This window comes from Caenorhabditis remanei, chromosome V (assembly GCF_010183535.1).
Source record: "Caenorhabditis remanei strain PX506 chromosome V, whole genome shotgun sequence".
NCBI lineage: Eukaryota > Metazoa > Nematoda > Chromadorea > Rhabditida > Rhabditidae > Caenorhabditis > Caenorhabditis remanei.
In genome coordinates this window covers 12,398,744-12,425,393 of record NC_071332.1, presented here as the reverse complement: position 1 = coordinate 12,425,393, position 26,650 = coordinate 12,398,744, and the positions used below count along the sequence as shown (strand labels likewise).

At 38.5% G+C, this 26,650-nt stretch overlaps 11 protein-coding genes across 11 annotated transcripts; 4 read left to right on the top strand and 7 right to left on the bottom strand.

Moving 5' to 3' along the window:
- Nucleotides 1–194: 194 nt before the first annotated feature.
- On the bottom strand, nt 195–2,916 carry GCK72_019332 (uncharacterized protein; the record flags this gene model as incomplete). The annotated part of the gene is made up of 8 exons (XM_053732980.1): nt 195–366; nt 419–651; nt 700–1,638; nt 1,737–1,807; nt 1,854–2,115; nt 2,161–2,504; nt 2,550–2,688; nt 2,734–2,916. The coding sequence occupies 8 exons, from the start codon at nt 2,914–2,916 to the stop codon at nt 195–197; spliced, it is 2,343 nt and encodes a 780-aa protein (XP_053581893.1).
- Nucleotides 2,917–3,409: 493 nt separating this feature from the next.
- GCK72_019330 (uncharacterized protein) lies at nt 3,410–5,570 on the top strand (the record flags this gene model as incomplete). The annotated part of the gene is made up of 5 exons (XM_003115367.2): nt 3,410–3,753; nt 3,802–3,886; nt 3,932–4,155; nt 4,205–5,121; nt 5,167–5,570. 5 exons carry the CDS (start codon nt 3,410–3,412, stop codon nt 5,568–5,570), a joined length of 1,974 nt encoding a protein of 657 aa, XP_003115415.1.
- Nucleotides 4,095–4,601, bottom strand: GCK72_019331 (uncharacterized protein; the record flags this gene model as incomplete). Its single annotated transcript, XM_053732979.1, has 1 exon — nt 4,095–4,601. The coding sequence occupies one exon, from the start codon at nt 4,599–4,601 to the stop codon at nt 4,095–4,097; it is 507 nt and encodes a 168-aa protein (XP_053581892.1).
- Nucleotides 4,617–11,477, bottom strand: GCK72_019328 (uncharacterized protein; the record flags this gene model as incomplete). The annotated part of the gene is made up of 4 exons (XM_053732978.1): nt 4,617–5,088; nt 7,539–7,789; nt 7,982–8,480; nt 11,287–11,477. 4 exons carry the CDS (start codon nt 11,475–11,477, stop codon nt 4,617–4,619), a joined length of 1,413 nt encoding a protein of 470 aa, XP_053581891.1.
- GCK72_019329 (uncharacterized protein) lies at nt 6,945–9,174 on the top strand (the record flags this gene model as incomplete). The annotated part of the gene is made up of 4 exons (XM_003115473.2): nt 6,945–7,010; nt 7,505–8,545; nt 8,705–8,905; nt 9,112–9,174. The coding sequence occupies 4 exons, from the start codon at nt 6,945–6,947 to the stop codon at nt 9,172–9,174; spliced, it is 1,371 nt and encodes a 456-aa protein (XP_003115521.2).
- Nucleotides 9,676–11,957, top strand: GCK72_019327 (uncharacterized protein; the record flags this gene model as incomplete). The annotated part of the gene is made up of 7 exons (XM_053732977.1): nt 9,676–9,978; nt 10,027–10,082; nt 10,127–10,367; nt 10,423–10,546; nt 10,632–11,165; nt 11,219–11,835; nt 11,892–11,957. The coding sequence occupies 7 exons, from the start codon at nt 9,676–9,678 to the stop codon at nt 11,955–11,957; spliced, it is 1,941 nt and encodes a 646-aa protein (XP_053581890.1).
- A 2,597-nt stretch (nt 11,958–14,554) lies between these two features.
- GCK72_019326 (uncharacterized protein) lies at nt 14,555–16,529 on the top strand (the record flags this gene model as incomplete). Its single annotated transcript, XM_003115324.2, has 6 exons — nt 14,555–14,875; nt 14,920–15,048; nt 15,332–15,397; nt 15,466–15,853; nt 15,902–16,320; nt 16,368–16,529. The coding sequence occupies 6 exons, from the start codon at nt 14,555–14,557 to the stop codon at nt 16,527–16,529; spliced, it is 1,485 nt and encodes a 494-aa protein (XP_003115372.2).
- On the bottom strand, nt 16,362–16,580 carry GCK72_019325 (uncharacterized protein; the record flags this gene model as incomplete). The annotated part of the gene is made up of 1 exon (XM_053732976.1): nt 16,362–16,580. The coding sequence occupies one exon, from the start codon at nt 16,578–16,580 to the stop codon at nt 16,362–16,364; it is 219 nt and encodes a 72-aa protein (XP_053581889.1).
- A 2,078-nt stretch (nt 16,581–18,658) lies between these two features.
- Nucleotides 18,659–20,047, bottom strand: GCK72_019324 (uncharacterized protein; the record flags this gene model as incomplete). The annotated part of the gene is made up of 3 exons (XM_003115297.2): nt 18,659–18,939; nt 19,748–19,915; nt 19,966–20,047. 3 exons carry the CDS (start codon nt 20,045–20,047, stop codon nt 18,659–18,661), a joined length of 531 nt encoding a protein of 176 aa, XP_003115345.1.
- A 2,833-nt stretch (nt 20,048–22,880) lies between these two features.
- Nucleotides 22,881–24,274, bottom strand: GCK72_019323 (uncharacterized protein; the record flags this gene model as incomplete). Its single annotated transcript, XM_003115740.2, has 6 exons — nt 22,881–23,047; nt 23,115–23,188; nt 23,233–23,345; nt 23,392–23,518; nt 23,971–24,123; nt 24,177–24,274. 6 exons carry the CDS (start codon nt 24,272–24,274, stop codon nt 22,881–22,883), a joined length of 732 nt encoding a protein of 243 aa, XP_003115788.2.
- A 1,685-nt stretch (nt 24,275–25,959) lies between these two features.
- On the bottom strand, nt 25,960–26,405 carry GCK72_019322 (uncharacterized protein; the record flags this gene model as incomplete). The annotated part of the gene is made up of 2 exons (XM_053732975.1): nt 25,960–26,152; nt 26,284–26,405. 2 exons carry the CDS (start codon nt 26,403–26,405, stop codon nt 25,960–25,962), a joined length of 315 nt encoding a protein of 104 aa, XP_053581888.1.
- Nucleotides 26,406–26,650: the final 245 nt, after the last annotated feature.

The following is a 26,650-nucleotide window of genomic DNA, read 5'->3' as shown; positions in this document are numbered from 1 at the left end:
TCTTGTTGAATAAAACGTATTCTTATTATTTCACATATTTTAAGCTGACCTTAATAATAATAATGAATTATGATGAATGTGTAACTAATTTAACTTGGAATTTATAACAATTTTTAGATTCAAGAATAACAACGCGAACGGGAACAATAAAAATAATAACAAAAACAACGGAAAGGTGAACAAGATAAGAAAGCCTATTTTGATACAGCAAGCCAATTAGAAATGTGGAAATTGATATTCTTCGGGGACACTGTTTGGTTCCTTTTCTTTGCAGTCTTCTCAAGCTCATCCAAGTATTTGGAGTCAACACGATCATAAGCATCTTTAGCATTTTCCATGAGCTGTCCCATCAAGATCCATGGCTTCCTGTAAATGAATGAATTCGAATTGAATGAGATCACAAAAATTTGTAACTTACAACGACGACAGTTGAGGATTCAGTTTGAAGATTCCAGTCGATGGAACACCATATAAAATATTGTTGGCGAAACGAGACAATTCCACATTTCTCCGACGAGCTAACATAGACAACTCATCACGGACATCAGTGGCAAGAGCGTTAGCAACATCCGGATCGTCGATATCTTGTCGGAAAATTCCTGGCGCACCACCTTCTTCGTCTTCAATCATTGAGGAGAGTTTCGGATGAGCCTGTGAAAAAAGATGTTTGGTCTGAAAAAATTCAAATAACCAACTCACAATAAACATTAATCGAACAAGAGCGACGATACAAAGCGCCGGGAAATCGTCAAGAACTGTTGCGATGGATAAAAGTCGTTTGACAAATGCGGCAACTCTGGAGAGTGGAACAGCTTTTCTCCGAATCACAAGCATAGTCTCCAACGTTTTTGCAGCCATCACGATTTGGTTTTTCCGTTGCTCCGGTCTCTTTTCGAAAGGCAAATGATTCAAGACACGATAAGCAAGACGGTAGAATTTTGAAGGGTCAATGTTCAGTAACTGTCCGTCGCCAGATAAAATCACAAAAACAGTATTGATACAATGAAGTTGATCCAACGCTTTCAAGTTGTCATTTGTAACCATATTTTCCATAGTTGAAACAATATCCTCGTAAAACTCAATACTTAATAGATGAGCAAACTTGCTGAGTCCTTCAAGTACTGGTTCCAAGAGTGCAGATGTTGGCATACGTTTCAAGATAGAGAAATAAGTCTGGAATGCGAATTTCATCGCTTCGGTAGCGTGCTTCATTTTCTTCGTTAAAGATTCTTCTGCTTCCACTTCTAATAAATCAGCTTCAAGTCTTGCAAGTTGCTTCTTATACTTTTTCGCCGTTTTACTAGCTCTTTCCTTCTTGATCTGATATTTTTTCGCAATAAGAGCATCTTTCCCGGACTTCTTGTCCTCGTCCTTGACTTCGTTGATGTTCATACTTAGAAGTGTCTTCAAAAGCTCTGGCGGTACTCTCCCTTTCCGTTTCGTCACGAGTGTTGAAATGGAACGAGCGGTGAAAAGAGTAATTCTGAGGTGAATATCCTCTTTGAAAACCGTCTTGATCGCTTCACAAACTTCTCGAATAACAGTCTCATTTTTAGCAAGAGAGAGACGGACGAGACTAGATATAATGTTTGTTGAATAGTTGAAGTGAGGGGCAGAGATCACAATTCGAGCAAGTGCCTGAAAATTGCAAAATTAATGCTGAATTCAGTAGTGTTTTAAAGCCTAGTTATGCAATCTGTGCAAGAAAATTCATCTGTTTTTTAATAAAATCCTACTTTAACGGAGAGAATTCCCATTTTGAATGTGAAAGTGTTTTCGTCATTATGCCTGTCTTTTCCGACCAATTCTGAAATCGAAATTAATTTTTCACAAAACACAAATATTTTTCTTACTATTAGAAAGTTTCTCACACAATTGAAGATACTTTAAATGATATCTGAGCAGAGATTCCTCGAAATTCACAAGATTTCTAGTTTCCTTTTTCTGTTTTTGAGACTTCTCTTCTGCAGTTTGTTCACGAATCGCATAACCCGGAACAATGTCGAGTAGAACTTGAAGAGTACTAGCAAGAGCAAGTTTTTGAACTGGTTCGCGGACTAGTGAATGAATTTTTTCTCCGTTGCATAGATTGTAGAGATCTCGAAGACGGACAATCTGGAGGTAAAAGTTTTCGTGAAATAATTAAAATTCTGAGCCTACATTAACTTGCGGATTAGCTAAAAGCATATTACAATGCGAAGCGATTGTGTCTTTGAATTCTTGGAGCAATTCTCGTCGTTTTGTAATGAGTTCTGACGCAGAAAGATGCGAAAAATCTTCTCTGTGTGGTTCATCTTCTTCCCCTTCTTCATCACCACTTTTTTCATCATCTTCTTCTTCTTCCACGACTTCTTTTTCCCTTGTTGGGCGAATAAGTGTTCCGTCTTTCAACTTAATCGGGAGAAGCTCTTCGTGTCCTTCTTCTAATTGACCAGCAAATTTTCTTTTTTTAAGTTCCATGTCATTGTCTTCATCACTATCAGACTCATCGTTGCCATTTCTTTCTGAAGAAATATTTATTTTTGGTTTCCTACTAAATCAGTTCTTACTTCTGTCAAGTCTTCTCTTTGCATTAGCAAATGCACTGTTTTCCCAATCAATATCAGCATCCATCATATCTAGCGGCAAATCTTCTTCGTCCTCATTTTCATAATGAGTTTGTCGATCGGAGATGAAATCGTCTTCAATCTAAAAATATTTCTTTTAAATGATGAAATGTTTATATTGATTTACATTAACAGCTCTCTGACGCAAATCGGCAGATTTTCTAGCTTTGATATCTGACATTCCATCGCGAATCTCTCTCGACAACTTCTTTCTTTTTGCCAAACGGTTCAAGTTTTTTGTTGTTTTTCTGGTTTTATTTGTTTTCATCATTTTCAGCTTCTCTTCGCGAGAAGCAGAAGCGAACCCCATGTTTTCTGAAAAAATACGTTGATTGTTATACTTTTTAAGAGGAAATGTCACAATTTATGGAAAAGTTTCTTCAAAAAATTCGAAACGAGTCTTCAACAAAAAAGAAAAGGCAAAATAATTCTCAATAAAAGTGTGCCGCGAGTTGCAAAAAGGGGCGTAACACTCCTCTGCGCACACAATTTCGGGAAAATCGTTGCGAGACCCGGCGCCGACCGTACTTTGCAATGGGCGGAGACAAGAAGTACCTTGAAATTTATTTTCTCTTGAAAAGTTGATGCAAAAGCCCGTGATTGTAAATTTCTAGAAGTTTCCTGAACTTTCCACTTGTTTTTGTGTTTAAATGTGTTTAAAATCAGTGATTATATTACTTATGATTGTATTCTTGCATCATTTCGCTCCTATTTCTTTTTTGAATGTATGACGCAATTCTTGGCTTTCTTTCCAGTTTTATTGTTCTTACTGATTTTATAAAAATTCTAGTTTTTCAGGCACTATGCTTTCTGCACGATCATTCTTGTCTACCGCTCGCACTATTGCTCGATCGAGCTTGATGAACGCCAGAAGCTTGTCCGACAAGCCGAAAGGACATGTTATTGGAATTGATCTTGGAACCACAAACTCTTGCGTCAGTATTATGGAAGGAAAAACTCCAAAAGTTATTGAGAATGCTGAAGGAGTCAGAACTACCCCATCAACTGTAGCATTCACCGCTGACGGTGAGCGTCTTGTCGGAGCTCCAGCCAAGAGACAAGCAGTCACAAACTCTGCAAATACACTTTTTGCCACAAAAAGATTGATCGGAAGACGGTTTGAAGATCCAGAGGTTCAAAAAGATCTGTAAGTAATTGAATTACTTTTATCGGCTTGTGATTGTCTATTTTTCAGTAAGGTCGTTCCATACAAAATCGTAAAAGCCAGCAATGGAGATGCCTGGGTTGAGGCTCAAGGAAAAGTATATTCCCCATCTCAAGTAAGTGATATATGCGAGAATGCGAACTATTAGAACTTTTTCCAGGTAGGAGCATTCGTACTCATGAAGATGAAGGAAACCGCCGAGAGCTATTTGGGTACCACCGTCAACAACGCTGTTGTCACTGTTCCAGCTTATTTCAATGATTCTCAGCGACAAGCCACTAAGGATGCTGGACAAATTTCCGGTCTCAACGTCCTTCGTGTCATTAATGAGCCAACTGCTGCTGCACTTGCCTATGGATTGGATAAAGATGCTGGAGACAAGATGTAAGCCACAAAAAGATATAAAAAATGTTAATACCCCACCGGTTTTCAGTATCGCTGTCTACGATCTTGGAGGTGGAACCTTCGATGTTTCCATTCTTGAGATCCAGAAGGGAGTTTTCGAAGTAAAATCCACCAACGGAGACACCTTCCTCGGAGGAGAAGACTTTGACCACGCCCTTGTGCATCACCTTGTTGGAGAGTTCAAGAAGGAGCAAGGTGTTGATCTTACCAAGGACCCACAAGCTATGCAGAGACTCCGTGAAGCTGCCGAAAAGGCTAAGTGCGAGCTCTCCTCCACCACTCAAACGGACATCAACCTTCCATACATCACCATGGATCAATCTGGCCCAAAACATCTCAACTTGAAGCTCACCAGATCTAAGTTTGAACAAATTGTTGGAGATCTCATCAAGAGAACCATCGAGCCGTGCCGCAAGGCTCTTCATGATGCCGAGGTCAAGTCAAATCAAATTGCTGACGTGATTCTCGTCGGAGGAATGAGCAGAATGCCAAAGGTTCAAGCTACAGTCCAAGAGATTTTCGGAAAAGTTCCATCGAAGGCTGTTAATCCAGATGAGGCTGTCGCTATGGGAGCTGCTATTCAAGGAGCTGTTTTGGCTGGAGATGTCACTGACGTTCTTCTCCTTGACGTCACTCCACTTTCTCTTGGTATTGAGACTCTTGGAGGAATCATGACCAAGCTTATCACCAGAAACACAACTATCCCAACCAAGAAATCCCAAGTCTTCTCCACCGCTGCTGATGGACAAACTCAAGTGCAGATCAAAGTTTTCCAAGGAGAACGCGAGATGGCCACCAGCAACAAGCTTCTCGGTCAATTTTCTCTTGTCGGAATTCCACCAGCACCACGCGGAGTTCCACAAGTCGAAGTTACTTTCGATATTGACGCCAACGGAATCGTTAATGTCTCTGCTAGAGACCGTGGAACCGGAAAGGAACAACAAAGTAAGTTTGAAATATAGAATTCAGGACTTCATTTGCTATTTTCAGTTGTTATCCAATCTTCTGGAGGACTTTCAAAGGACCAAATTGAGAACATGATCAAGGAGGCTGAGAAGAACGCTGCTGAAGATGCCAAGAGAAAGGAACTTGTTGAAGTTATCAACCAAGCCGAAGGAATCATTCATGACACAGAAGCCAAGATGACTGAATTCGCCGACCAACTTCCAAAGGACGAGTGCGAGGCCCTTAGAACCAAGATTGCTGATACCAAGAAGGTTCTTGACAACAAGGATAACGAGACACCAGAAGCTATCAAGGAAGCCTGCAACACCCTCCAACAACAATCCCTCAAGCTTTTCGAGGCTGCTTACAAGAACATGGCTGCTAAGAACTCTGGAGGTGATGCTCAAGAGGCCAAGACTGCCGAGGAGCCAAAGAAGGAGCAGAACTAAGACGTCATTTCAGATCTTTATAACCTCATTTCACGTGTCTTTTTGTCTTTGAAATTATCTGTATTTCTTAAAGTTTAGTTATCAATTTTTCGTTGTTTCCCCTCTTTCCATAATAATATAGGCTAGTTTTAGACTTTTTTTATCACCCCAAGTAGTTTGTTATGTTCTGTTCTTTGTGCCGAAAGGGGATGGTTTTATCGCGATTGGGTCGTGAAGTTTGAAATTTGATAGTCTCTATCGCTGAATTTCATCAAACTTTCATTGTAAATATTTGAACTAAACAAATTGGATCCCCGATAATAGAACCTCGCCCTCTCCTCACATGATTTGTTGAAAATCACGGTTTCTCTTTCATTGTTTAAAGTTTTTGTCCCGATTGGTCTCCACAAACAGCTTATATTCGTGCATGTTTTTTTTCTGTTCTGCATGATGTTATCTTTTTCAATAAACTAATTTCAAAACTTAATTGATGCGGCTCTTTTTTCTTTCTGTTGAAATCTGTTTCATACTCTGCTAACTAATGATTTCCCCTGCAATTTCGTCTTTTTCTTTTTTTTGAAGTCGATCTTTATATCTTCAACATTGCACTTGATATTCGGTTTTTGGCATCACCTATGAAAAAACGGAAAGAAAACTTGTTTCTCGATATCTTTTGATATGATGTTTCGTTTAGTCTGTTTCGAAATATTTTCTTTTCTCTCCATTTCATATCAGACGACGTCAGTGGTAATGTTTGGTGCGGCACGAGCTGTTGTAACCCGTCATTATTCCCTTCAAAATCCGTTGTGTATGCTTTGCAGTTTTCTTCGAAAACGTTTTCCTTTCGCTAGCTGTTCCTGAAGTGTGAAGTGCAACTTGAAAGCTCATATTCGAACTTATGAAGCTCAATAACGAGAAAGAATTTCCTTCACGCGATTTCACTCAAGTAAAAAAAAGGCCTTGAATTTAAAAAAATTCTTTCCTGCAGAGCGGAACGTATTGGTTGTTTGAACTCTCGTTTTTCAACGCCGTTGGGCGGGAAAGGAAACTTCAAATATGTTTTTCTAGTTGAACAAAACATTTAGCCACAGTGTACTTTACAACTTGATAAAAATTCGATTGAGAATTAGTTGCTTTTCGTTTCTTCTTTTTCTTCCTCATCCATCGTTTTTCTCTTCACTGAGAAGCTCCGCGATATTACACAAGGATCCGATATTTCTCTTCTCTCACAACTGACGCCATCATGGAAAGATCTTTTTGTAAAAAAAACTTTCCTTGTTTTTTTATTTCTATGTTCTTCTTTTCTTTCTCGTTCTCACCCGCCCCGTTTCTCAGTTTCTCATTTCTTGAACTCAGCTGCTAGCTATTCTAAATTTCTATTCTTCAATTCTTAACATGGGATCTTTCACCTCTAAATCAAATGGAGAGCTCGAAGCTTTTTTGAACAATCGACGTGGCAGTGTATGTTTACCTCCGGGGGAAATAGGCGGCACTGGTAGGGGAAAGATCATCAGAACTTCTGTGTTTGTTCATAACGTTCGCAGAGATTATTTGGTTTTCAAAAAAAGTTTTCCTTATAATAGTTCGGCTAGGAGCAACAGGAGAGAATTCACTTTCAAAACTACAAAGTGACACGAAATTCGAAGGACTTAATAATAATATAGTTATGGAGGTACGTTCGGAAATCAGTGACAGTTCGGAAGCATATCTGATGTTCATTTGACATTCTACTAATGATCAGAATAAAAATTTAAAATTTACCAGTTTTACATTTTGATCAAATATTCCAATATATTTTCACCAGAAGAAAATTGTTGCCTCTGATTTTGTTTTGCTTCAGTATGATATTTTCTTTTCCAAAAACAACAATTTCTTATCTGTTGGTCGATTGTACATTTCCGTTCTAGAAAGAGCGCTCACTTTTCTTTCTCAATTTTCATTTGAATTGTTTACAGATGACGTCTTCAAACAAGAATGTCTCCGTCTTACTGGGTGCTCAATGGGGTGATGAAGGAAAAGGAAAGATTATCGACTATCTGATTGAGAATCACAAAATCAACGTGACTGCAAGATGCCAAGGAGGAAACAACGCAGGACACACGGTTGTCGCCAATGGCCGGAAATACGACTTCCACATTTTGCCAAGTGGAATTATCAGCCCAACTTGCTTCAATGTCATCGGAAATGGTGTTGTTGTCAATTTGGACGCTTTCTTCTCCGAGCTCGCACACAATGGAATTCTGGACGAATCTGGATGGGAGAGAAGAATTATGATCTCAAGCGAGGCTCATTTGGTGTTCGGAGTCCACTCTCAAGTCGATGGACGTCAAGAGGATTCATTGGCTGCCAAGAACAAGATTGGAACCACCAACCGTGGAATCGGACCGACTTACAGCTCAAAATGCTTCAGAAATGGAATCCGTGTCGCCGACTTGATGGCCGATTTCAATGAATTCTCTGAGAAGTACCGTCGTCTCGTCGAGCATTACAAGAAGCAATTCCCATCTATTGAAGTCAATGTGGAGGAGGAGCTCGGAAGATTCAAAGTACACCGCCAGAAGCTTGCCGACTTGAAACTTGTCGGAGACACTGTTGGATTCATTCATGACCAGCGTAACTCTGGAAAGCAAGTGCTCATTGAGGGAGCAAACGGAGCTCTTCTCGATATTGACTTCGGAACTTATCCGTATGTCACCTCTTCCAACTCCACTGTCGGAGGAGCTTGTACTGGCCTCGGAGTGCCACCAACTGCTGTAGGAAACGTTATTGGTGTAGTCAAGGCTTACCAAACCCGTGTCGGAACTGGACCATTCCCCACTGAGCTTTTCGATTCTGATGGTGAGAAGTTGCAGTCGATTGGAAAGGAAGTTGGTGTGACAACAGGAAGAAAACGCCGTTGTGGATGGATCGACTTGTTCCTGCTCCGTCGTTCTGCAATGATCAACGGATACACGGCGATTGCTTTGACAAAGCTCGACATTCTCGACACTTTCCCAGTGAGTAGTTGTCTTGTTCGGTTTTCATTTGACTTTTCATCCCTTTCTGTGGTGTAAAGTGAATGATGTCAACTCAACTTTGGGGAAGGGATAGAAAATGCACGTGATAACAAAACGAAACTCTACAAGTGACCAAAGAATCTAATAATTGATTTTCAGACTATCAAAGTCGCTGTCGGATACAAACTCAATGGACAAGTTCTCACATCGCCACCAGCTCAAGCCAACGCCTGGGAGAAGGTCGAGGTTGAATACAAAGAATTCGAGGGATGGAATCAGCCAACTGTCGGAGTAAGAAAGTACGAAGATCTTCCAGAGAAGTGCCGAGTATACATTCAGTTCATCGAAGACTTCATCAAGGTAAGAATTTGTAAAATTATACTTTCTTTATTTTCCGTTCGCTTTCCTCAAAAATAACTAGATTAAAGAGTTGGGAAGACGTTATTAGGGGGACAACAGTAAAATACCGAAAAGAGACGGAGAAAACAGCTGTTGACATGCAATTACTATGGCTTCGGCAACCAACAACCAGCCAACAATCGATCAATAACGTCTCTTCTTTGCAGGTGCCAATCGTCTACATTGGTGTCGGAGCGGAGCGCGAATCGCTCATCGTCAGACAGAAATAAAAAGCCGATAACAACATCACGATCCGCACCTACAACTACATGTTTTTTCTTCAAAGATTCCATAATTTTTTCGTGCCTTTTTTGCACTCCGCACTGGCGTGTATCTCAGGGACTTTTTCTCTTTCCTTGCACTCATAAATAGCCCTTTTTCATTTTTGTATGCCTCCTCACTCCTTCATCTCTTCGTTCTCATTTCAAAATTTGCTGATTTTTCTAAAAGTAATTTTCTCGCATAATTCAACAGTATTCACATTGAAATTGTGTGTTCTATCTAGAATACCACTCTTTTTTTCTAGTTTCTTTTTTTTAGTTCGGTGTTACCGCCTACCGGTATCAAGGTCGTCCTGTTTTTGTTGTTATCTCCTTTCCCGTGTTTCTTCTTTTCCACCGTATGAACTTGAAATGTTGAAATCTGCTCCTCGAAAACCATGGCTTGCGCACTCCAATCACAATTATTTCTAGAATCATTTTTACCGTGCTAAAGTTTGAAATAATTAAAGAATGAGCGAAGAAGAGGATAATCTGAAATCAGAGAGAAATGAAAATGCAGAGGAAGATAAAGAGAATTTGGACGATTCTAGAGTGAATAGCTCAATGACCAACTCTACGTTAATGACTACTGGTAGAGTAGACAATGAAAAAGCAGAAGTTGATGAAAATGGAACACTCGATCTATCGAATCTCTCACTGACACATTTGGAACGGAATTTCAGTGAAGAATACGCGAAAGTGAAGAATTTGATAATAAACGGAAACAGCATTCAGAAATTCACCTATATGAAGTTATTTCCAAAATGCGAAATTGTAAGAAAAATAATTTGGGACCGAAAATAAATGCCGATAATATTTCAGCTAGACGCTCAAGATTGTCAAATGAATTCGTTTGTAGCCGATTACAATAATAATTTGTAAGTATTTGTAGAGTCCATTAACTTGAGAATTTGTCTTTCAGACTTGAACTATATCTGGCCAAGAATCAACTGAAAGAACTGAATCAATTGGGACGATTTCATAATCTGAAAATACTCGATTTATCATCGAATCTTATTGATAATTGCCAACTTCTTTTCTCATTTAACAATTTGGAAGTTTTGAATTTGAGTAACAATTCTCTGAATCAATTGCCGGATTTATTGAAATGTACTTCTCTTCATACACTCAGTTTGGCGGATAATATGATTTCGAATCTAACGGTTCGTAAAAGGGGATAATCGGAATTTTGAATATATATATACACATTTTTTTCAGACGATCGCAGATTTAATTTGTCCTACTAATCTCCGAAAATTTAACATTTCATCCAATTCGATTGCCGATTTATCTCAATTTTCCGTGCTCTCTGTCTATAAAAATTTAGAAGAACTGTCAGTTGGTAAGTGTTTCTTTTCGAAATTGTCTTTTGATATTCTAAAACTACTGTAACTGAAAATATTGTCAAATGAAGTAGTTTATTTCAGCTGAAAACCCATGCATTAACGAAGTGTGTGAAGAGGAAACATTCGATTATCGTTCGTATATAGTTTCTTGTTGTACGGAACAACTTCACACGATAGACAATGAAAAAATAGAAGATCAAGTGCAAACAGAAGGCGAATGGCTTGCATTACAAGGAGGAATGAAGAAAATTGGTCCCGGAAATCATCTGATTCTATGTGAACTTATTGCATCACACTTCCCAAAAGCAGATAGTGGACCACCGACTCCTGCTCAGAAGACGTGTCACAAAGCATTGGAGAAAAGGAGGTCTTATGCTGCAGAATTACTGGAAACACCTGGAAAAGAAAGGATTCTTCCGAGTGATTCATCAATGAGAAGTGAGGATACAGACAGAACTGTCAACTCGATATATTCCCCATTCCGAGAATGGAACGGTAAAATTGGAACGATGAGAACACCTGGAAGTTCTGGAAGAAGTGGATTGAAGAACAAAACCAATTTGAGAATGTGTTCACCTCCTGGATCGAAAAAGAACAAATCGTTCACTTTTCCGAGTAAGTTTTCGTTCAAATTCAGTCACCAAACCATTTTTCTTTCGACATTTCAGACAAGTCTTCTCCTTCAAATTTCATGGAAAATGAATCTCTTCGTCATCACGAAACAACTCGTACCAACTCTACAGAAACAATTATTTGTTCTGCTAGAACTGAGCTCAGTTTCACTGTCGATGGAAGAAGTGAATCAACTCCATTACCTATCATTGACTCAACTCCAACAAAAGAGTCGTCACCATCGACTTCAGAAGCGAATCGTCTAACTCCAAGTGTAGCCGATGTTTCGTATGTTTGCGATGACAGTGAAGACATGAAAAATCGAATTAAAAGTCTGGAATTGAAAGTGACCGAACTCCAGAAGCAGAATGAGAATCTAACGGCAATAAACGACGGATTAGTGGATACACTTGAAGCCTTCAAATCTGAACAGAACAAGATGTGGAATGCGATTCGAAAGCAATTGATCCCAACTCCACAGAATATGACGAACTCTTTTGTATGTGAAACTGAAGATGGGCATCATGTACATCAAGTGAAATGGGACATGCCATTAGTGAAAGGGTATCGGATCTATGTTGATGGAAGTCCTTGTGGACAAATTATTGGAAAGAACAATTCAGCAAGAATAACTGATTTGTCTGCGAATGAATCCCATGTTGTTCAAATTCAGGTTAGTCTCAATTCGATTTGTAGAGATCTTCAAAAGTCTTCATTCTATATTTGCAGCCAGTCGGCGTCAACGGAGAATACGGAGATCTGTCTAAAAAATTGCATATCAATCCTCAAAAGTGATCTATATTCATTATGTGTTTTATTTGAATCTCATCTAGAATCTACTTTTTATGATACTCATTGTATTTCTTCTTCTATTCCTTTCCCAAATAACAAATGTATTTCCTTTTTTAAAATGATACTCAAATAAAAGATGTAAGCTCACTGAGCAAGTCATGTGTAAACGCGCTCCATCGTGCTCGGAGCCCCTCGGCTGCGTCTGTTCCTCTCTTCTTTCTTCTGCAGCACATGCTCAATGAGCTTCAACGCAATTTGAACTAGTTTAAAGTTGAAACGAAAACGAGGAACAGAGTGTTATTTCCCTCAAGTCAGCTATCACTTCCCTTCTTCCTCTTTTTTGTCCAATTTTTCTCTCCCTTTCCATATTTTTGCTGCACTTTTCCCCATGGAAACATGATGTAAATTCTCATTTCCGCAAGAAAAGAATATTCTAGAGAAATTGCATTTGCAACTTTTCATCTCATCTCTTTCATCGATTTCCGACGGAAAAAGATTTTGTGCTTTGTGATTATGAAACAAGGTTCATTGCTTGCAAACGAAGAAGAAATTTGAGATTCTTCTTTTTGTTTGGCCAATGTTTACTCACATCTTCTAGGTTTGTGACCAATTGACGCTTTTATGAAAGAATATGGATTCTGAAAACGTTTTCTAAGAATCTAGAGTATTTTTCAGTGAATAAACTCTGAATCATCAGAATACAAAATGTGAAAAGATTCTGTTCTATTGGTGTTTCTGAATGCGTTTCTCTTCTTTTCTTTTTCCCACATTGATCTAATAGACTCGAGTTTTCAGAGGTTCTTGAATATTTAAAACATTTCTTCAAGACATGAATCCGTTGATCTTTTCCGTTTCATCACAACTTTCAGATTTTTTGTCATCATTTTCCCAACCGAAATCATCACAAAACACAAGCTAGAATTCAATTATTCTCGGTGATGTGAATTTGAGCAGGTGCATAGGTGTATTGTGAAATGAGTTACGCGTAGTTTTCGAGCTGAAATTTTTCATCTGAAAAAATACAATTTCAGACTCACACAGTAATACAAATCTGGGAAAACCAAATTTCAGACACTTATTCTTCAAAACATTTATCCTCTTCCAATGTTCTTCGTACCCACTCTTTCGCCTCTTTCGAACCATTTCCCTCCATTCCATCCAACCTATTGTTTATTTTATTTTCGAGTTTTCTCTTCCTTCGATTATTTGCAATCCGAATTAAAACAGCAACGATTAAATCGATCCTTTACCCTCTTTCTGCAATCATTTTCATTGTGACCCTCATCTCGCCTCGGCACAAATAATCTCCCGATTCGAACACCATGTAATTATCAGCTCTCGTTTGGAAACCGGTTTCAATTATTACTTTTTCTCCTGGATTCGATTGGTGATCCGTGAGAAATGTGTTGGTTGAGACTTCCATTAACTTTTTCATTTGTTTTCTGATGTTTTTCTAGACGAGAGAGTAATTTCGAAAGGCTCTGATGTCATTGTCTCAAATCGTCACTAGTGTGATGACAAATAACAAAAAGTACCAAATTCTGGGTGCGAACACACTCAGAAAGAAGGTGTTGATATAATTGACAGCTTTTGGAGATGAAAAGGATGCAGTCATTAAATGTTTATAGTTCTTCCTGGGATATCCTATATCTTTTATCTCCAATAGAGAACCCATATCACCCGTCAAAAGCAACCAGTTCCTGTTTGCTCTCATCATCATATGACTTATCTACGGAATTGGGGATATTGAAGAGGTTTTTTCACCTGACCACAAAAACTACTATTTCAAGACGTATTTCTCTATGTGGACTGTTTATATTTATCAAACAACTGTGTGTTTTCAAAATCTAGATTTCTTTGACCACAACATTTTAACACAAGTTTTACGATTTTATTTTTCCAACATGTTTGTTAAAGGTAACATTTCTTGTAGTAACCAAATACGTCTTCGTTTATAGAATTCATACAGTCACTCTGGATTTCATTGGCGCTAAAACAGATGTTGAATAATGACTTGAATCCAGCTTACAGATAGAAAAGTAGTATGAAGAGTCTAGTAAACCATTCGAAAATCGAAAAGCAAAGAACAGTTTGCAGAAAAAGAACATAATCAGTGTGACAGTATCTTTCTAATCAATCTTATTTCTCTTTTTTTCGTTTTGACTATCCTATCGGATCACACAAACACATTCATTTTTCACATGAGACCCACGACTTTTCACACCTTCTTTCTTCTCCCTCTCTGTCTACTTCTCTATTTCTAATCTCTCTCATTTCATCGTTTTCTTCTTTTATACTTTTTAGGCCAACATAACACCTTATTCATATTTTTCTGATTTTCCTCTCTTTTCTGGGGTTGCCAGGTGATTTAATCTATCCGATTATACGATTAGAACCTATTTTCTATTGAGTTTTGTATGCGGAATACATTCTTCCTCTTTTCGTTTTCTATTCACCATTTTCTGATTGTAGCAAAAAGATTTTTAAGATTCGCAATTGTAGAATGGAAGCTTTTTATCAGAATCTTGTTTTTTATAACCCCCTTCAATTTTATCTTTATGTACATGAAATCAGACAAATTCATCATTTTCCAGGACCCAATGTCATCAGCAGATGCGACGTTCAGTTTACTGGACGAAGAAGAAGAAAGAGATGAAGTTGGACCCTCCTCAAATAATGTTCCTCCAATAACCAAAGGCCGTCCATCCCTTCGATCCATTTCTCTTTCTCAAGCTCCCAGTGCTCCTCGAGATCTAGAAAATGGGAATGGGCAGGCAAGTTGCGCAGAACTTCACAAGATGGCTGCTGGTTCGACGACTTCTCTGACTTCCCAATCGAAGAATGCCAAGAAAGTGAACAAATTCTACAAGAAACAGAATGAGTTGTTAGAGAACTTCAAAAATGACAGTGAACAAATTGAAGTGAGTGATGATAATAACTTCAGAAACCATAATGTTTGTTTCAGCAATTCAATCGTACCAGACGGCGGACCACCAGTAAGGAAGAAGATGATATCGATGACATCATTGCAGCAGCCATCCCACCAGTGATTCCAGAAGATAGAGCTGTCGTGGCTCCTCTAGTGAAGCATGTGGTAAGTTTCTGAACCGTTCTTTTTTGTAACGCTCACTCACTAATACACATCTTTTGGCTATACCACAGCCGACCGATAAATTTTCTGAAATGGTCACGGCCCAGTCCAAAAGAGCACAACTAATTTCCATCCACACTCTTCTACTCATCCTATTGCTTTTCTTCTCGTGTATAGATATCCGATCTATCTGTTCCAAATGTCCAAAATTCATCACAATTTAATTTCTGTTGCGCACTCACACCCAAAGAAAATAAGTGTTTGTTTCGATTGAAAAGTTTTGAAGGATGGAACAGACGAACCGGAAGTAGTGATATTCGACGTGCCACGCAGTCCTAGGAATCCTAGAAGAGTGAGTATACTTTTATTAAATTCAATAGAATGTAGTCTAAGTATTTGATACGATTATAATTATTTCAGAAGCCAATGGAGAGAAATGATACGGAAGAGAAATCGTTCGACGAGAAGAAAGAAGATGAGACGAATGCAGCTGCTCGAATGGCAAAGATCACACTTTTCGTTAATTTCTTGTTGATGATTGCGAAGGTCGTGGCATCTGTGTTATCTGGATCCATGTCTATTATCTCTTCAATGGTAGACTCTGTCGTTGATATCACTTCTGGACTTGTCATTTCCATGTCGGAAAGGATGATCAAGAAAAGAGACCCGTATTTGTACCCGAGAGGAAGAACTCGTTTGGAGCCACTCGCTCTGATTCTTATTAGTGTTATCATGGGAATGGCTTCGATCCAACTCATCATCTCATCTGTGAGAGGAATTCATGATGGAATTCAATATGATCTTTACGGTGAGCTTATACCAATAACAATTACAGTAAAATCAAAAATACTTTTAGGTATTGGAGAAGAACCAAAACTGAATGTGACTATCATTTCCGTGGTGATAATGGTGTCTACCGTCCTCATCAAACTGTCTCTTCATCTCTTCTGTAAACGATATAAGGAACCATCCGTTAATGTTCTTGCCATGGACCATCGTAATGACTGCATCTCCAACACTGTTGCTCTTCTATGTGCTTGGCTTGGAACTAAGTATTCATATTACTTTGATCCAGCGGGAGCTATTATTGTTTCTCTTTATATTCTGTATACCTGGGTGCAAACTGGAAGAGAACACTTGGCCAAGTTATCAGGAAAAACAGCAGAGCCAGAGTTCATCAACAGAATAATCAAAGTTTGCTTGGACCACGACAATAGAATTTCTCATATTGATACGGTTTATGTCTACCATTTTGGAAGCAAGTTCTTGGTAGAGGTAAGGGATAAAAGACACACAGACAGACATCCAACGTCTTCTTACAGGTTCACATTGTGCTTGACGAGAACATGATCCTTCGTGAATCTCATGACATCAGTGAAACTCTTCAATCGAATATCGAATCCTTGCCAGAAGTTGAGAGAGCATTCGTTCATACGGACTATGACTATGATCATCATCCAAATGACGAGCACAAAGTTGTTTAAGAGACAATCTCTGACTGGCTCGAGCATAGGCCTACAGGCCATGTTACACATAAACCAAAGTGATCCGTTTCGGCCGATTTTTTGATATGTTACTACCCTAGGAATTCTAAGAATTTTATACCATACCAGATTAGGCCCCGCCCCCTTTGACCTATCGAAACGATCAATTGAAGTTGAAAAATGAAAATTTTTCTTTCGAGAGATAGTATCAAAATCTCTTCAGAAATGAATTGCCAGCCTCATTTTGTGCATTTTACAAGATAACTACTTTTTTCTAGCTCGCCTGCATCATATAGAAAAAATCACTTTTTTGAAAAAATTGTCAAGTTTTTCATGTTTTTTGGATTTTTCGGCTGGTCGAAGTACTGTGGTCCGAAGTAAATTTATAATGGTAAGATACGTATTTGTGTTGGCTATCTGAAAATATAAAGACTTTCGCCAGATTCCACTGTCAAGGTGAGTTATGATCAAAAAAGTGACGAAATCTGATGCATATCGACGTACCCCCCTCCACGGTAAAAAATGGCTGGGTGACGAAAATTAAAAATATCTTTGATTTGAGCTATTCAAAGTTAGAATAGTGCTTACACAACTTTTCAGACAATTCTAACCATGTTTCAGTGAGTTACAGACCCCTACTCCATTTTTTCGAATCAAAAAGTTTGAGCTCTCGTAACTTTCCTAATTCTGACTTAAAATCTTAGAAACTTCTGGAAAATAGTAGAATATACTTCAAAAACGCAAATGAATAAATAAATGTCAAGTTTTGTCGTTTTGTTCAACTTTCGTTTCATATCATATAAGATAGCTTCATGTGTCTACGATAGGGAGGTATTCTAGGGCATGAAATGCCAGCATTCTTTTTTGTAATCAACTTTTAACTATTCACTTGTGTTTTTAAAGTATATTCTACTATTTTCCAGAAGTTTCTAAGATTTTAAGTCAGAATTAGGAAAGTTACGAGAGCTCAAACTTTTTGATTCGAAAAAATGGAGTAGGGGTCTGTAACTCACTGAAACATGGTTAGAATTGTCTGAAAAGTTGTGTAAGCACTATTCTAACTTTGAATAGCTCAAATCAAAGATATTTTTAATTTTCGTCACCCAGCCATTTTTTACCGTGGAGGGGGGTACGTCGATATGCATCAAATTTCGTCACTTTTTTGATCATAACTCACCTTGACAGTGGAATCTGGGGAAAGTCTTTATATTTTCAAATAGCCAACACAAATACGTATCTTACCATTATAAATTTACTTCGGACCCCAGTACTTCGACCAGCCGAAAAATCCAAAAAACATGAAAAAATTGACAATTTTTTCAAAAAAGTGATTTTTTCTATATGATGCAGGCGAGCTAGAAAAAAGTAGTTATCTTGTAAAATGCACAAAATGAGGCTGGCAATTCATTTCTGAAGAGATTTTGATACTATCTTTCGAAAGAAAAATTTTCATTTTTCAACTTCAATCGATCGTTTAGGTAGTTCAAAGGGGGCGGAGCCTAATCTGGTATGGTATAAAAATCTTAGAATTCCTGGGGTAGTACCTTATCAAAAAATCAGCCGGAACGGATCACTTTGGTTTATGTGTAACATGGCCTGGTGGCTTGAGCGAGACATTGTCTCTTAATCTTTTTACTTACCGTAGTTTATAGTTTTTCCACTAGAGCGTTTACTTATTTCCATCGTATCCCCGTTTGTTGCTTTCCCAATCCGTTTGTTTTTTTTATTTCTCAATTTCTTAATTTTCAACGTTTAATTTCCTTCCGGTTTCATGACAGAAATCTATTTGAATCTCTTTTTTTCCCAAATTCATAATATTTCTGTTTCAGTGTTTTTGTCAATAATTGATTTGCAGTCTATGCACATATCCGTTGTATTTTTCAGTGTCAATTTGTTTTATTTCATTAATTAAAATTAAATAATAAATATAAACAAATATTTTAAAATTTGTAGAAAAAGAGGGATTTCGTGTCTTGGTGATGGAACATTTCGATTTTTAAATTAATAAAATTCAAATAATTTAGGAGGAAAAAGGGAGGAGAACAGAAAAAAGAAGATTTTAAAAGAGAGAGAGAGAAAGAAAACGGGGCAATTTTTCGCATGAAAATAAGATGAAAAAATAATTCTTTTTACTTTCCGCTGCTCAAATAGCACAAGTTTCCAGCTCCACAGGTGTATCCAGTTGGGCAGACTCCGTTGACGCATGATCCGAGAACTCCTCCTGATCCGAGTGGGCAACAGTAGTTGTTGGTGTTACACATGAATCCAGTTGGGCAGACTTGGTTCACACATGGTCCAGTGCTGTTTCCAGATTGACATCTGCAGCAGTAGTTGTTGCTCGAGCAGAAGAATCCTTGTCCGCAGAGTCCTCCGAGGCAAGCGGCGACGGCTGGTCCTCCGGAGCAGGCGGCTGAAAAATGAGTGGATGAAATGAGATTCAATGATGATCTATCATGGGTCTTATGTAGGTTCACAAGGGTTACATGATTCATGTTTTGTTTTACAACATCCAAATATCACTGTAACATTTCAACCTTTGTTGCCTTGAACCCCATTTAACTCCAAGTTTCTAAATTTGGAAGTTCACATTTTTCGTCTCTGTGATATGAAGCTAAAGATAGAAAGATAGGGTGTCGTGCGCCGGCGCGACTTCGTGAGACACAGAGAGTCGCCGATTTCCCAAGCAAACACAACCGAAGGTTCGCAAATATTTTGTATTTATGTTGACCCGTAAGAAGAAGGCGCTGGGTGATTCGAAGCGGAGGTGAGTAGCTTCGGAAGGGGCGAGTTGTAGCAATCATTAGGTAATCAGTCTGTTTGCTCGCAGAATGAACGCGGACGAAGACGGCCGGAAGCGGTGATTCGCGAACACTTGAGAAATTGAACGGTGGCTAGACTGATAACGTTTGATCTGAGCGTGATCTGGGGTTGCGGACTTTGGAAAACGGGATGACGTCAATGATTTCAGATGTCGAAGACTATTGCTGAGTTTTCAGAAGCACAGAAAGTTTTCAAATTACTATATCTGATGTTACCATTAAATTTCAAAACAGAAACCTTTGAAACCGTCGTCTTCTTTGTAATCAGAACCTAGAACTCATCCTAGCTAGAAACGTGAAACTTCCTATCTACCTAACATCTAATTTGAATAAATGTTAGCTCAATTTTTACGATATATCTCCATGAAAGACTTTGCCAAACCAAGAAATAAAACTCACTATCAAGATTGTTGTTTCCTGGGCAACAGCATCCTTGAACACAGACAGCTGAGACGGAATATCTTTGGCATTGGGAGGAGGAACTGCAGGAAGAATAGCAGTTTGATGGACATCCGAACTGTCTCTTCTGACGGAAGACTGTGGTGTTGGCGTCACGGAGTTCTGGGGCTGAAAGTGAGAAGGTTAGGTATATGATACATAAGTCTAATAACTCTCACCTTGTTGTGCGTCTTCTGCGTTAAGAACCCAGAAGCAGGCAAGGGGGAGGATGATGCAGAAGGAGATAGCGAGTTGCTTCATAATGATATATTTGAAGGTTTTAAGACAAGTACCTGACCCTTGGTTGCCCTGAAAGTATTATAGTATTGTATGAGTATGTATGTATTTGATACAAGTATAGGAAAGAAGTTGAAAAATGGAAAAGATGACAAATGAAAAGAATGAAAGACTTAGAAAGTGAATGAGAGCACAAGGCTAAATGGTCATTTGTACGTAACAGTGGGAGGGTGGGGACACTAACTGACCGTCTTTTCTCCCGATGTCTCTCCGATCTTCTTCGTCTGTTAGTTTAGACTCTGGCGCCTCCGCGCGGCGACGTGCTCTTTGCGCGCGGCACGAAACTCTCCCTCCCCCTAGCCTGTCCTGTCTTTAGCTGCGCGGTTATGTGTTTGTAAAATGAAGTGGTCGATTGATGTTCAAATACTTGAGTGACCCTCACTCAACCAACTAAATTTCGGGTTCGGCGGCCTTGTCAAAATGTCCAACTTATCCGGTCTTATCCGAGATAAATCACGGAGTTGGAAGATAAAGAAAACATTGTGAAAACTAGAAACATAGCAACTTCGTGATCTTTTGAAAGGGATTACGGTAGCCGTGATGAGTTATATGCTTTGATGAGTTAATGGCTATGACAACAGAGAACTGAAAAATTATTAGTAGCTATTTGAATCTAGAGCAAGACCTCTAGAAATAATCATGTTGATCTAATGTCACGCCCCCTAAAGCTCAACCTCGTATCTAATTTTTATATTAACAACTGATTATTCAATTATAGGAGGTCCATTTTTAATTGTCCTACTAGAAAGAGCATATTCCGAAACTAAATACTAGAGGACAGTTATACCATGGATAATGGTTAAATATTAATTTACAAATTAGAACAAGATCAAAAAGATCAAAATATTCCCAATTAGCAAAGAAGGAAAGTGAGCTTGATGTGTTGCCATCGAAGAATATTTGACTCAAAAGTGTCCGGACACCGTGCTCTTTATACTCACCGTGCACTCGAGTGGCGTCAGAGCTGCCCGGCAACTGACCGGGGGTGTCCGGTTTTAGTGGGCGACGAGATGCAACACGGCACACGGACAGACGGGAAGCGACTTTATTCACTTGAAGAGGCAACTTCTATGCACATAATACACCTCCATTATGAGCACTTGCAGACTTTTCCGCGGATGCGACAGGCAAAAAACACGTGCCATATGCATTGTGACGTTGTAAAAAGTTGTATGTTTAAACATGTATCAAACATACTGTAGTTTGCGACATTGACAAGATGGAACACACAGAAACATGTAATTATGAAGAGGCTCATGTGATCTTATCCTGATTTCCTTTCGCGCATCACCGGCATTGTTCTCAAATTGCGACGACTGTAGCGAATGTGAGTAGAGCACCAAGATGTTCTAATGCTAGAGAAACATAACTGATATTCCTGATTAGAACAAGTTATTCAATATATAACTTCAAAATACTTCATCATTATAACAGTTTTACTCGGCAGATCAGATTCGTTCAAATCGAAGACAACTCTGTCTCTGAGAACACCAATTCCTTTGCATTCTTTTGGATTTCTATTTTCAATCAAACCCAACGTCGAAGTTCTTCAAAACTCCGAATTTCGAAACCCTCCTTGAAACCAAGTTGTTTTATTTTTGGTTCTTTGATAAACAATTGAACACCTGCATCATCATTCGAAATTCCTTATCTTCCCAAAATAGTTCACTTCCTATTCCCTTTTCGGGAGTCGACGTTCCACGAGACATCCCCTCTTGACCTAAGTTTTTCGTTTTTCAAAAATTTCAACATTCCATTTGTCTCGAGCTTGTACTACCAAGCTCTGCACACACAAAATGATCTTGTCGAGGGAAAGAGTGCACAAATGTTTCTCCTGGTGATTGTCCGTACTCTTTCTATCTCTCACACAAAATTTCGGACAGTCCACTTTCTCTTTTAGTGATAAACTCTCAGAATTGTATGTGTGCTCAAGTGATCCTGCTCTCTAGAGGGCGATGCTCCTCGGCGGTCTCGCATGTCCCGGTCGTTCAGAGCAAACACGGATCGTCTTCTTCTTCGTCTTCCGAGGAATGAATCGAAGGAGAAAGAGAGAAATCCGATTGTGATTCGGTGATTCCGTTGCCGACTCTTCTACTCGCAATGCCATTCTTTGACCGATGTGCTGCGGCTACCGCTGCCGCAAAAGAATTTTTTGGTTATGATTGAATATGAGGAAGTATGTACACAATTCGTAAGACGATCCGGATTTTTTGTCGGCGGAAAGAAGGCAAATGGCACTGCCAATATCTATTACCTTATGTTTGAATATGGTTGAAAAAAGAAAGGGAATTCCTGCAAAGATTGTTTTTTTCTTGATGGTATTTGCTGGGCCATGTTTTACAGAATACTGACTTCATAATATCAGTGGGAAGTTTTTGGGATCGTCTCAAGAATATACGCCAGTGAGAAATCCGACTTTTTCAGTTCAAGTTAAAAATTTTCAGCTCAAAAGTTTCCAAATCTCATTTCTATAATACAAGGTATGGTTGTCCCCGAGAAGACAATGGAGTCTAATTTGACGTCAAAAATTCCCATAGGAAAACCAGTGATTTCTCTGAAAATTCGCTCTTTTTGTACTTTTTCCCACACCCAAACAATTACTTGAATCCAAAAATAACTCCAAATATATATGTTTTATCGGTCACACACATCAAAAATAAAGAAGAGTTCAAAATAGTGATGAGATTTTTTGTTTTTGAATTTTAAACTCGATCAAGAGATCTAGTTGGGGAAATATATTGGGAAGGAAAGTGAGAAGTTTCGAAGAAGTTTCATTTGGATTAACAAAATTCAGAATTTAGATTCTCTTATCGATTGGGATGCTTTTGATTGCCGGGGATTCATTTCCGTTTGATGGTTGTCTGGTTTCATAGGTGATCTGTTCTGGGCTGACAATGTCGTTTTCGATGGCATTTGTAGTGTCTGTTGCATGATAAGCGGCCTTTCCAGCTCCCTTGCTCTTTTCTGAAAGTTTGAAATTTGTTTGGGAAAACGATTTCGAAAGGGTATGAAGATCATCTGAATGACTGACCACGACGTTTCTTGAATCCGATGATGATGTTGCAGAGAAGAAGGAAGAGAAGAGCAAGACTGATGGCTCCAACACTAAAATATGACTCTCAGATCTATCCTATACTTTCTTATCTTACATGATAATGTTAATCAAAACATCATCGCCACAGCACTTCATTCCACAGCACTCCTTAGAAGTCTCACATCCGAAAACGATCTCAGTGATTGGATCACCATTTGGGAAGTAGATCTGAAGAGTTAGAAGTTGGAAAGCTAATTAGATTCAAGCATCAAACCTGAGAAAAGATCCCATTATCCTGGGTCACATTGAAGACACAAATGTACGAGAATGTAGTGGTGTTGTCTGAGTCCGCATAGGAGACAAAGTCCTCTTTGTTCCAGAAGTAATTACGATCGACAAAGCTGAAACAGTGTGATGTTCTCAGAAAATTGCATAATACCCGTAGGGACCATCAAATTATTCTAAAAGTCTAGGAATTCTGCATCACTTCATCAAAGGATATAACCGAAGTGTCTCTGTTGAACTATCTTGGACCTGATCACAACATGACCCCAATGATATCATCCGTCTCTATCATTCTCTTCTTTCTCTTAGTCTCTTTATAAGGGATGATGAATCTAATGAATAGTCTCGCTATCCATTTCAACCTTCAAATTACCAGTTGTCCTCATAAAAAGTTCACATGATCTTCGACTCGTCTGATCGAAAACAAGTACACACTCCCAGCCAGCACGACACATAGTACAACAAACAACAACATAAAGTTTCGCGCGAAAAGGTAAAGTACTCGAGTTTTTTTTCGAGACAAGCATTTCCGTGTTTCCATTTTTTTCCTTATATCCTTCTAACTTACACAAATGGTTTCTCCGGTGACGCCAGAGTGTAGGTCAAGTTAGAGCTGCTCAAGAGAGTAGTGATGTCATCATTGAGGGTCACCATGGCTGATGAATTCAAGAGATTTGTTATCAAACTCTCTTCAAATTCAGATCCAGCCAGAAAGGTTTCTCTGAAAAAGCGTTGGTTTTTGAAATTTCCCATATTCCGAAGGCAAGACGTTACCTAATATTCCGTGGACTGGTAGAGGGTGGAATACGCTGACATGTTGCCTGACTAATCAGGAATAGCCCAATGAGCAGCTTCAAGCAATGAAACATCATTGCTGAAGCGAGTGAGTCAAAACTGAAAATCAAAAAATTAGAAAAGAAATCTCGAGAAGGAGAAAATCTCGTGGGATATAATGGCGGGGCTGAAAGAGCGAGAGAAAGGAAAAAAGAAAGAGTGTGAGAACCAGGTGAAGTAGAATTAGCCACATAACAACGGCTGATTTCATTATTCAGTTTGGTTGAGTTTTGAAGAAATTGAGAGAGAGTCTGATTCTGAGAAGGCGAGAATGTTGAGAAACAGAAAGGATACACTTCGGAAGTGATTTGTGAAAGATTGAAAAGTGGCTGGAGGGCTGGATAGAGAAGTTAATTAAAGGGTTGATAGTGGAGTTAGTAGAGACGATAAACAAGAAATTCTCAGAGAAAGGTGATATCATGCGCCGGAATCGATAACAAAGAAGTGAGACATTATGAGTATTGCTCAGTGCTCAAAATTGAGAACAGTTAGTTCGAATTCATAAGTTGATACGCGGGTTCACTATCTAGTAAAATTCATTACGTCACTATTAACATATTCTTCAAAAAAGGGCCCCGAGTTGAAACGAAAAATATATTTTGATTACAAAGAAAGTCTGCAGTCCCTTGTTGCAACTGCGTACCTGCCGAAATCCCCTTCAGTAACCAATGCCTTATGACACTTCCCATTTAATCAAAGCACAAGAATGAAAAAAAAGAAATTGGATATCTGTTATCATGGGTAGAGAAATATGACATTTTCGTTCACACCCGCCTGCCGGAGACCCGTCGCTCATAGCAACCTTCCCCCAATATTATCAAGTTTTTTAGACGGAGCTCTGTCTACTTCTTGTCTTGTCCCGAGAGAAGAGTTTTTACTTGATATTGAAGAAGCGGGGGATGGACGGAAACAAAACGTAATAAGATGTTATCACATGAATTTGAAGAATTGTTCTTACTGATTCTTTTTGGGAATTGAGAAAAAGGAAATGAAAAAAAAATCAAAGCGAAAAGACACATGGGTACGTCACAGATTGAGAAATGTATCACCTGCATCGTGGAAAGATTGTAGATAGAAGTGACATAATATCTCACATCCATATGCTTAGTCAAACAGATCAGAAGCAAAGTTATTTTTAAAAATATAACACATTACCCGTGCAAGGAATGAGTTCTTCAGCTTGGATGAATAATTTCTTTATTTCCGCTAATCTGATAGAGTGGATAAAAGTACATTTTGGGAGGAAAAGTTCATATTTTAAAAGTTCAACATTCTTGCTGTTTCTAAGCATTCAAAGAGTCTCTCCCATGAAATGAAATGGGATTCTGAAAAAAGTCAAAAGAAAATTGACAATTTAGCTTAAAATATCAAAAAAACGATACAATTTTCATCTGGAACTCCAATTTATACAAGAAACACATCGTATAGTTTGTATGTAATTGTAGATGAATACCACAATTTTCTGGATCTGATTGTAGTGGCTCATTTCAGCTCTTTCTTCTGACTTTCCCAGTGTAATGCTGAACACTTCAAAATGAAGAGCTCGCTGCTTCTGACTTTGAACCACCTTAAACCGATGCCTTTAAAACTTCCGCACTTGATTAGAGTAAAAGTAATTAATTGCTGTAATACATTTTGTGGTAAGTATTACAGCTGAAAAATTCAGTTTAACATGATTAGAAAAAATTTCATTCACATACGAAAGCGAGAAAAGTTTCCGCAATTAAACCATACTTTCAATATAAAAAGGAGTGAAGGGAATCGGAGTCAAAAGATTAGTAGTTTCAGAGGAGCCGACATCTTGAGAAGTTCTCGGATTAGTTCTGGTGGAAATTGTAGAAGATTTCCGTTTTTCAGGAATGCACAAGGAGATCAAGAAACGGAGACACCAGATGACTAGAAGGGCGTTGAGAGACCTGAAATAGTGAAGGGATAAATACTGTGTCACAAATCGTTCTTATTGAATCCTAATTATTAAAGGTATTTTTTCATTACAAAAAAGGAGTGAAAATTTTCAAACTGAATCCCGATCAACTATTTAACTTACCAAAGAATAGTGCAGAGAATTGGATTACAGACATTGAATAACCAGAAACAAGCATGACAACCTTTGAATGATGTAACCACATGGACTTTTGGAAGATTCGAAAGCCCCGATTGATCCAACATATTTTATCAATGAATTGAAAATGAAAACCGAACAAAGAACAGTTGTAGTGGGAGGTATCAGAAGGAGTGCCCTATCAGTCATCCCTTTAAAGGCCACCACTACAAATATCTCATCCGTATTTCCTTGGAATATTGTACGTTTAGTCTTGTTTGCAAAACAAGAAATCCAGCTATACGACCACAATCAGTGAGATTAATATTCCGAAAACTATTGTTTGGAGTTATTGGAAAAATTCCATAACGGA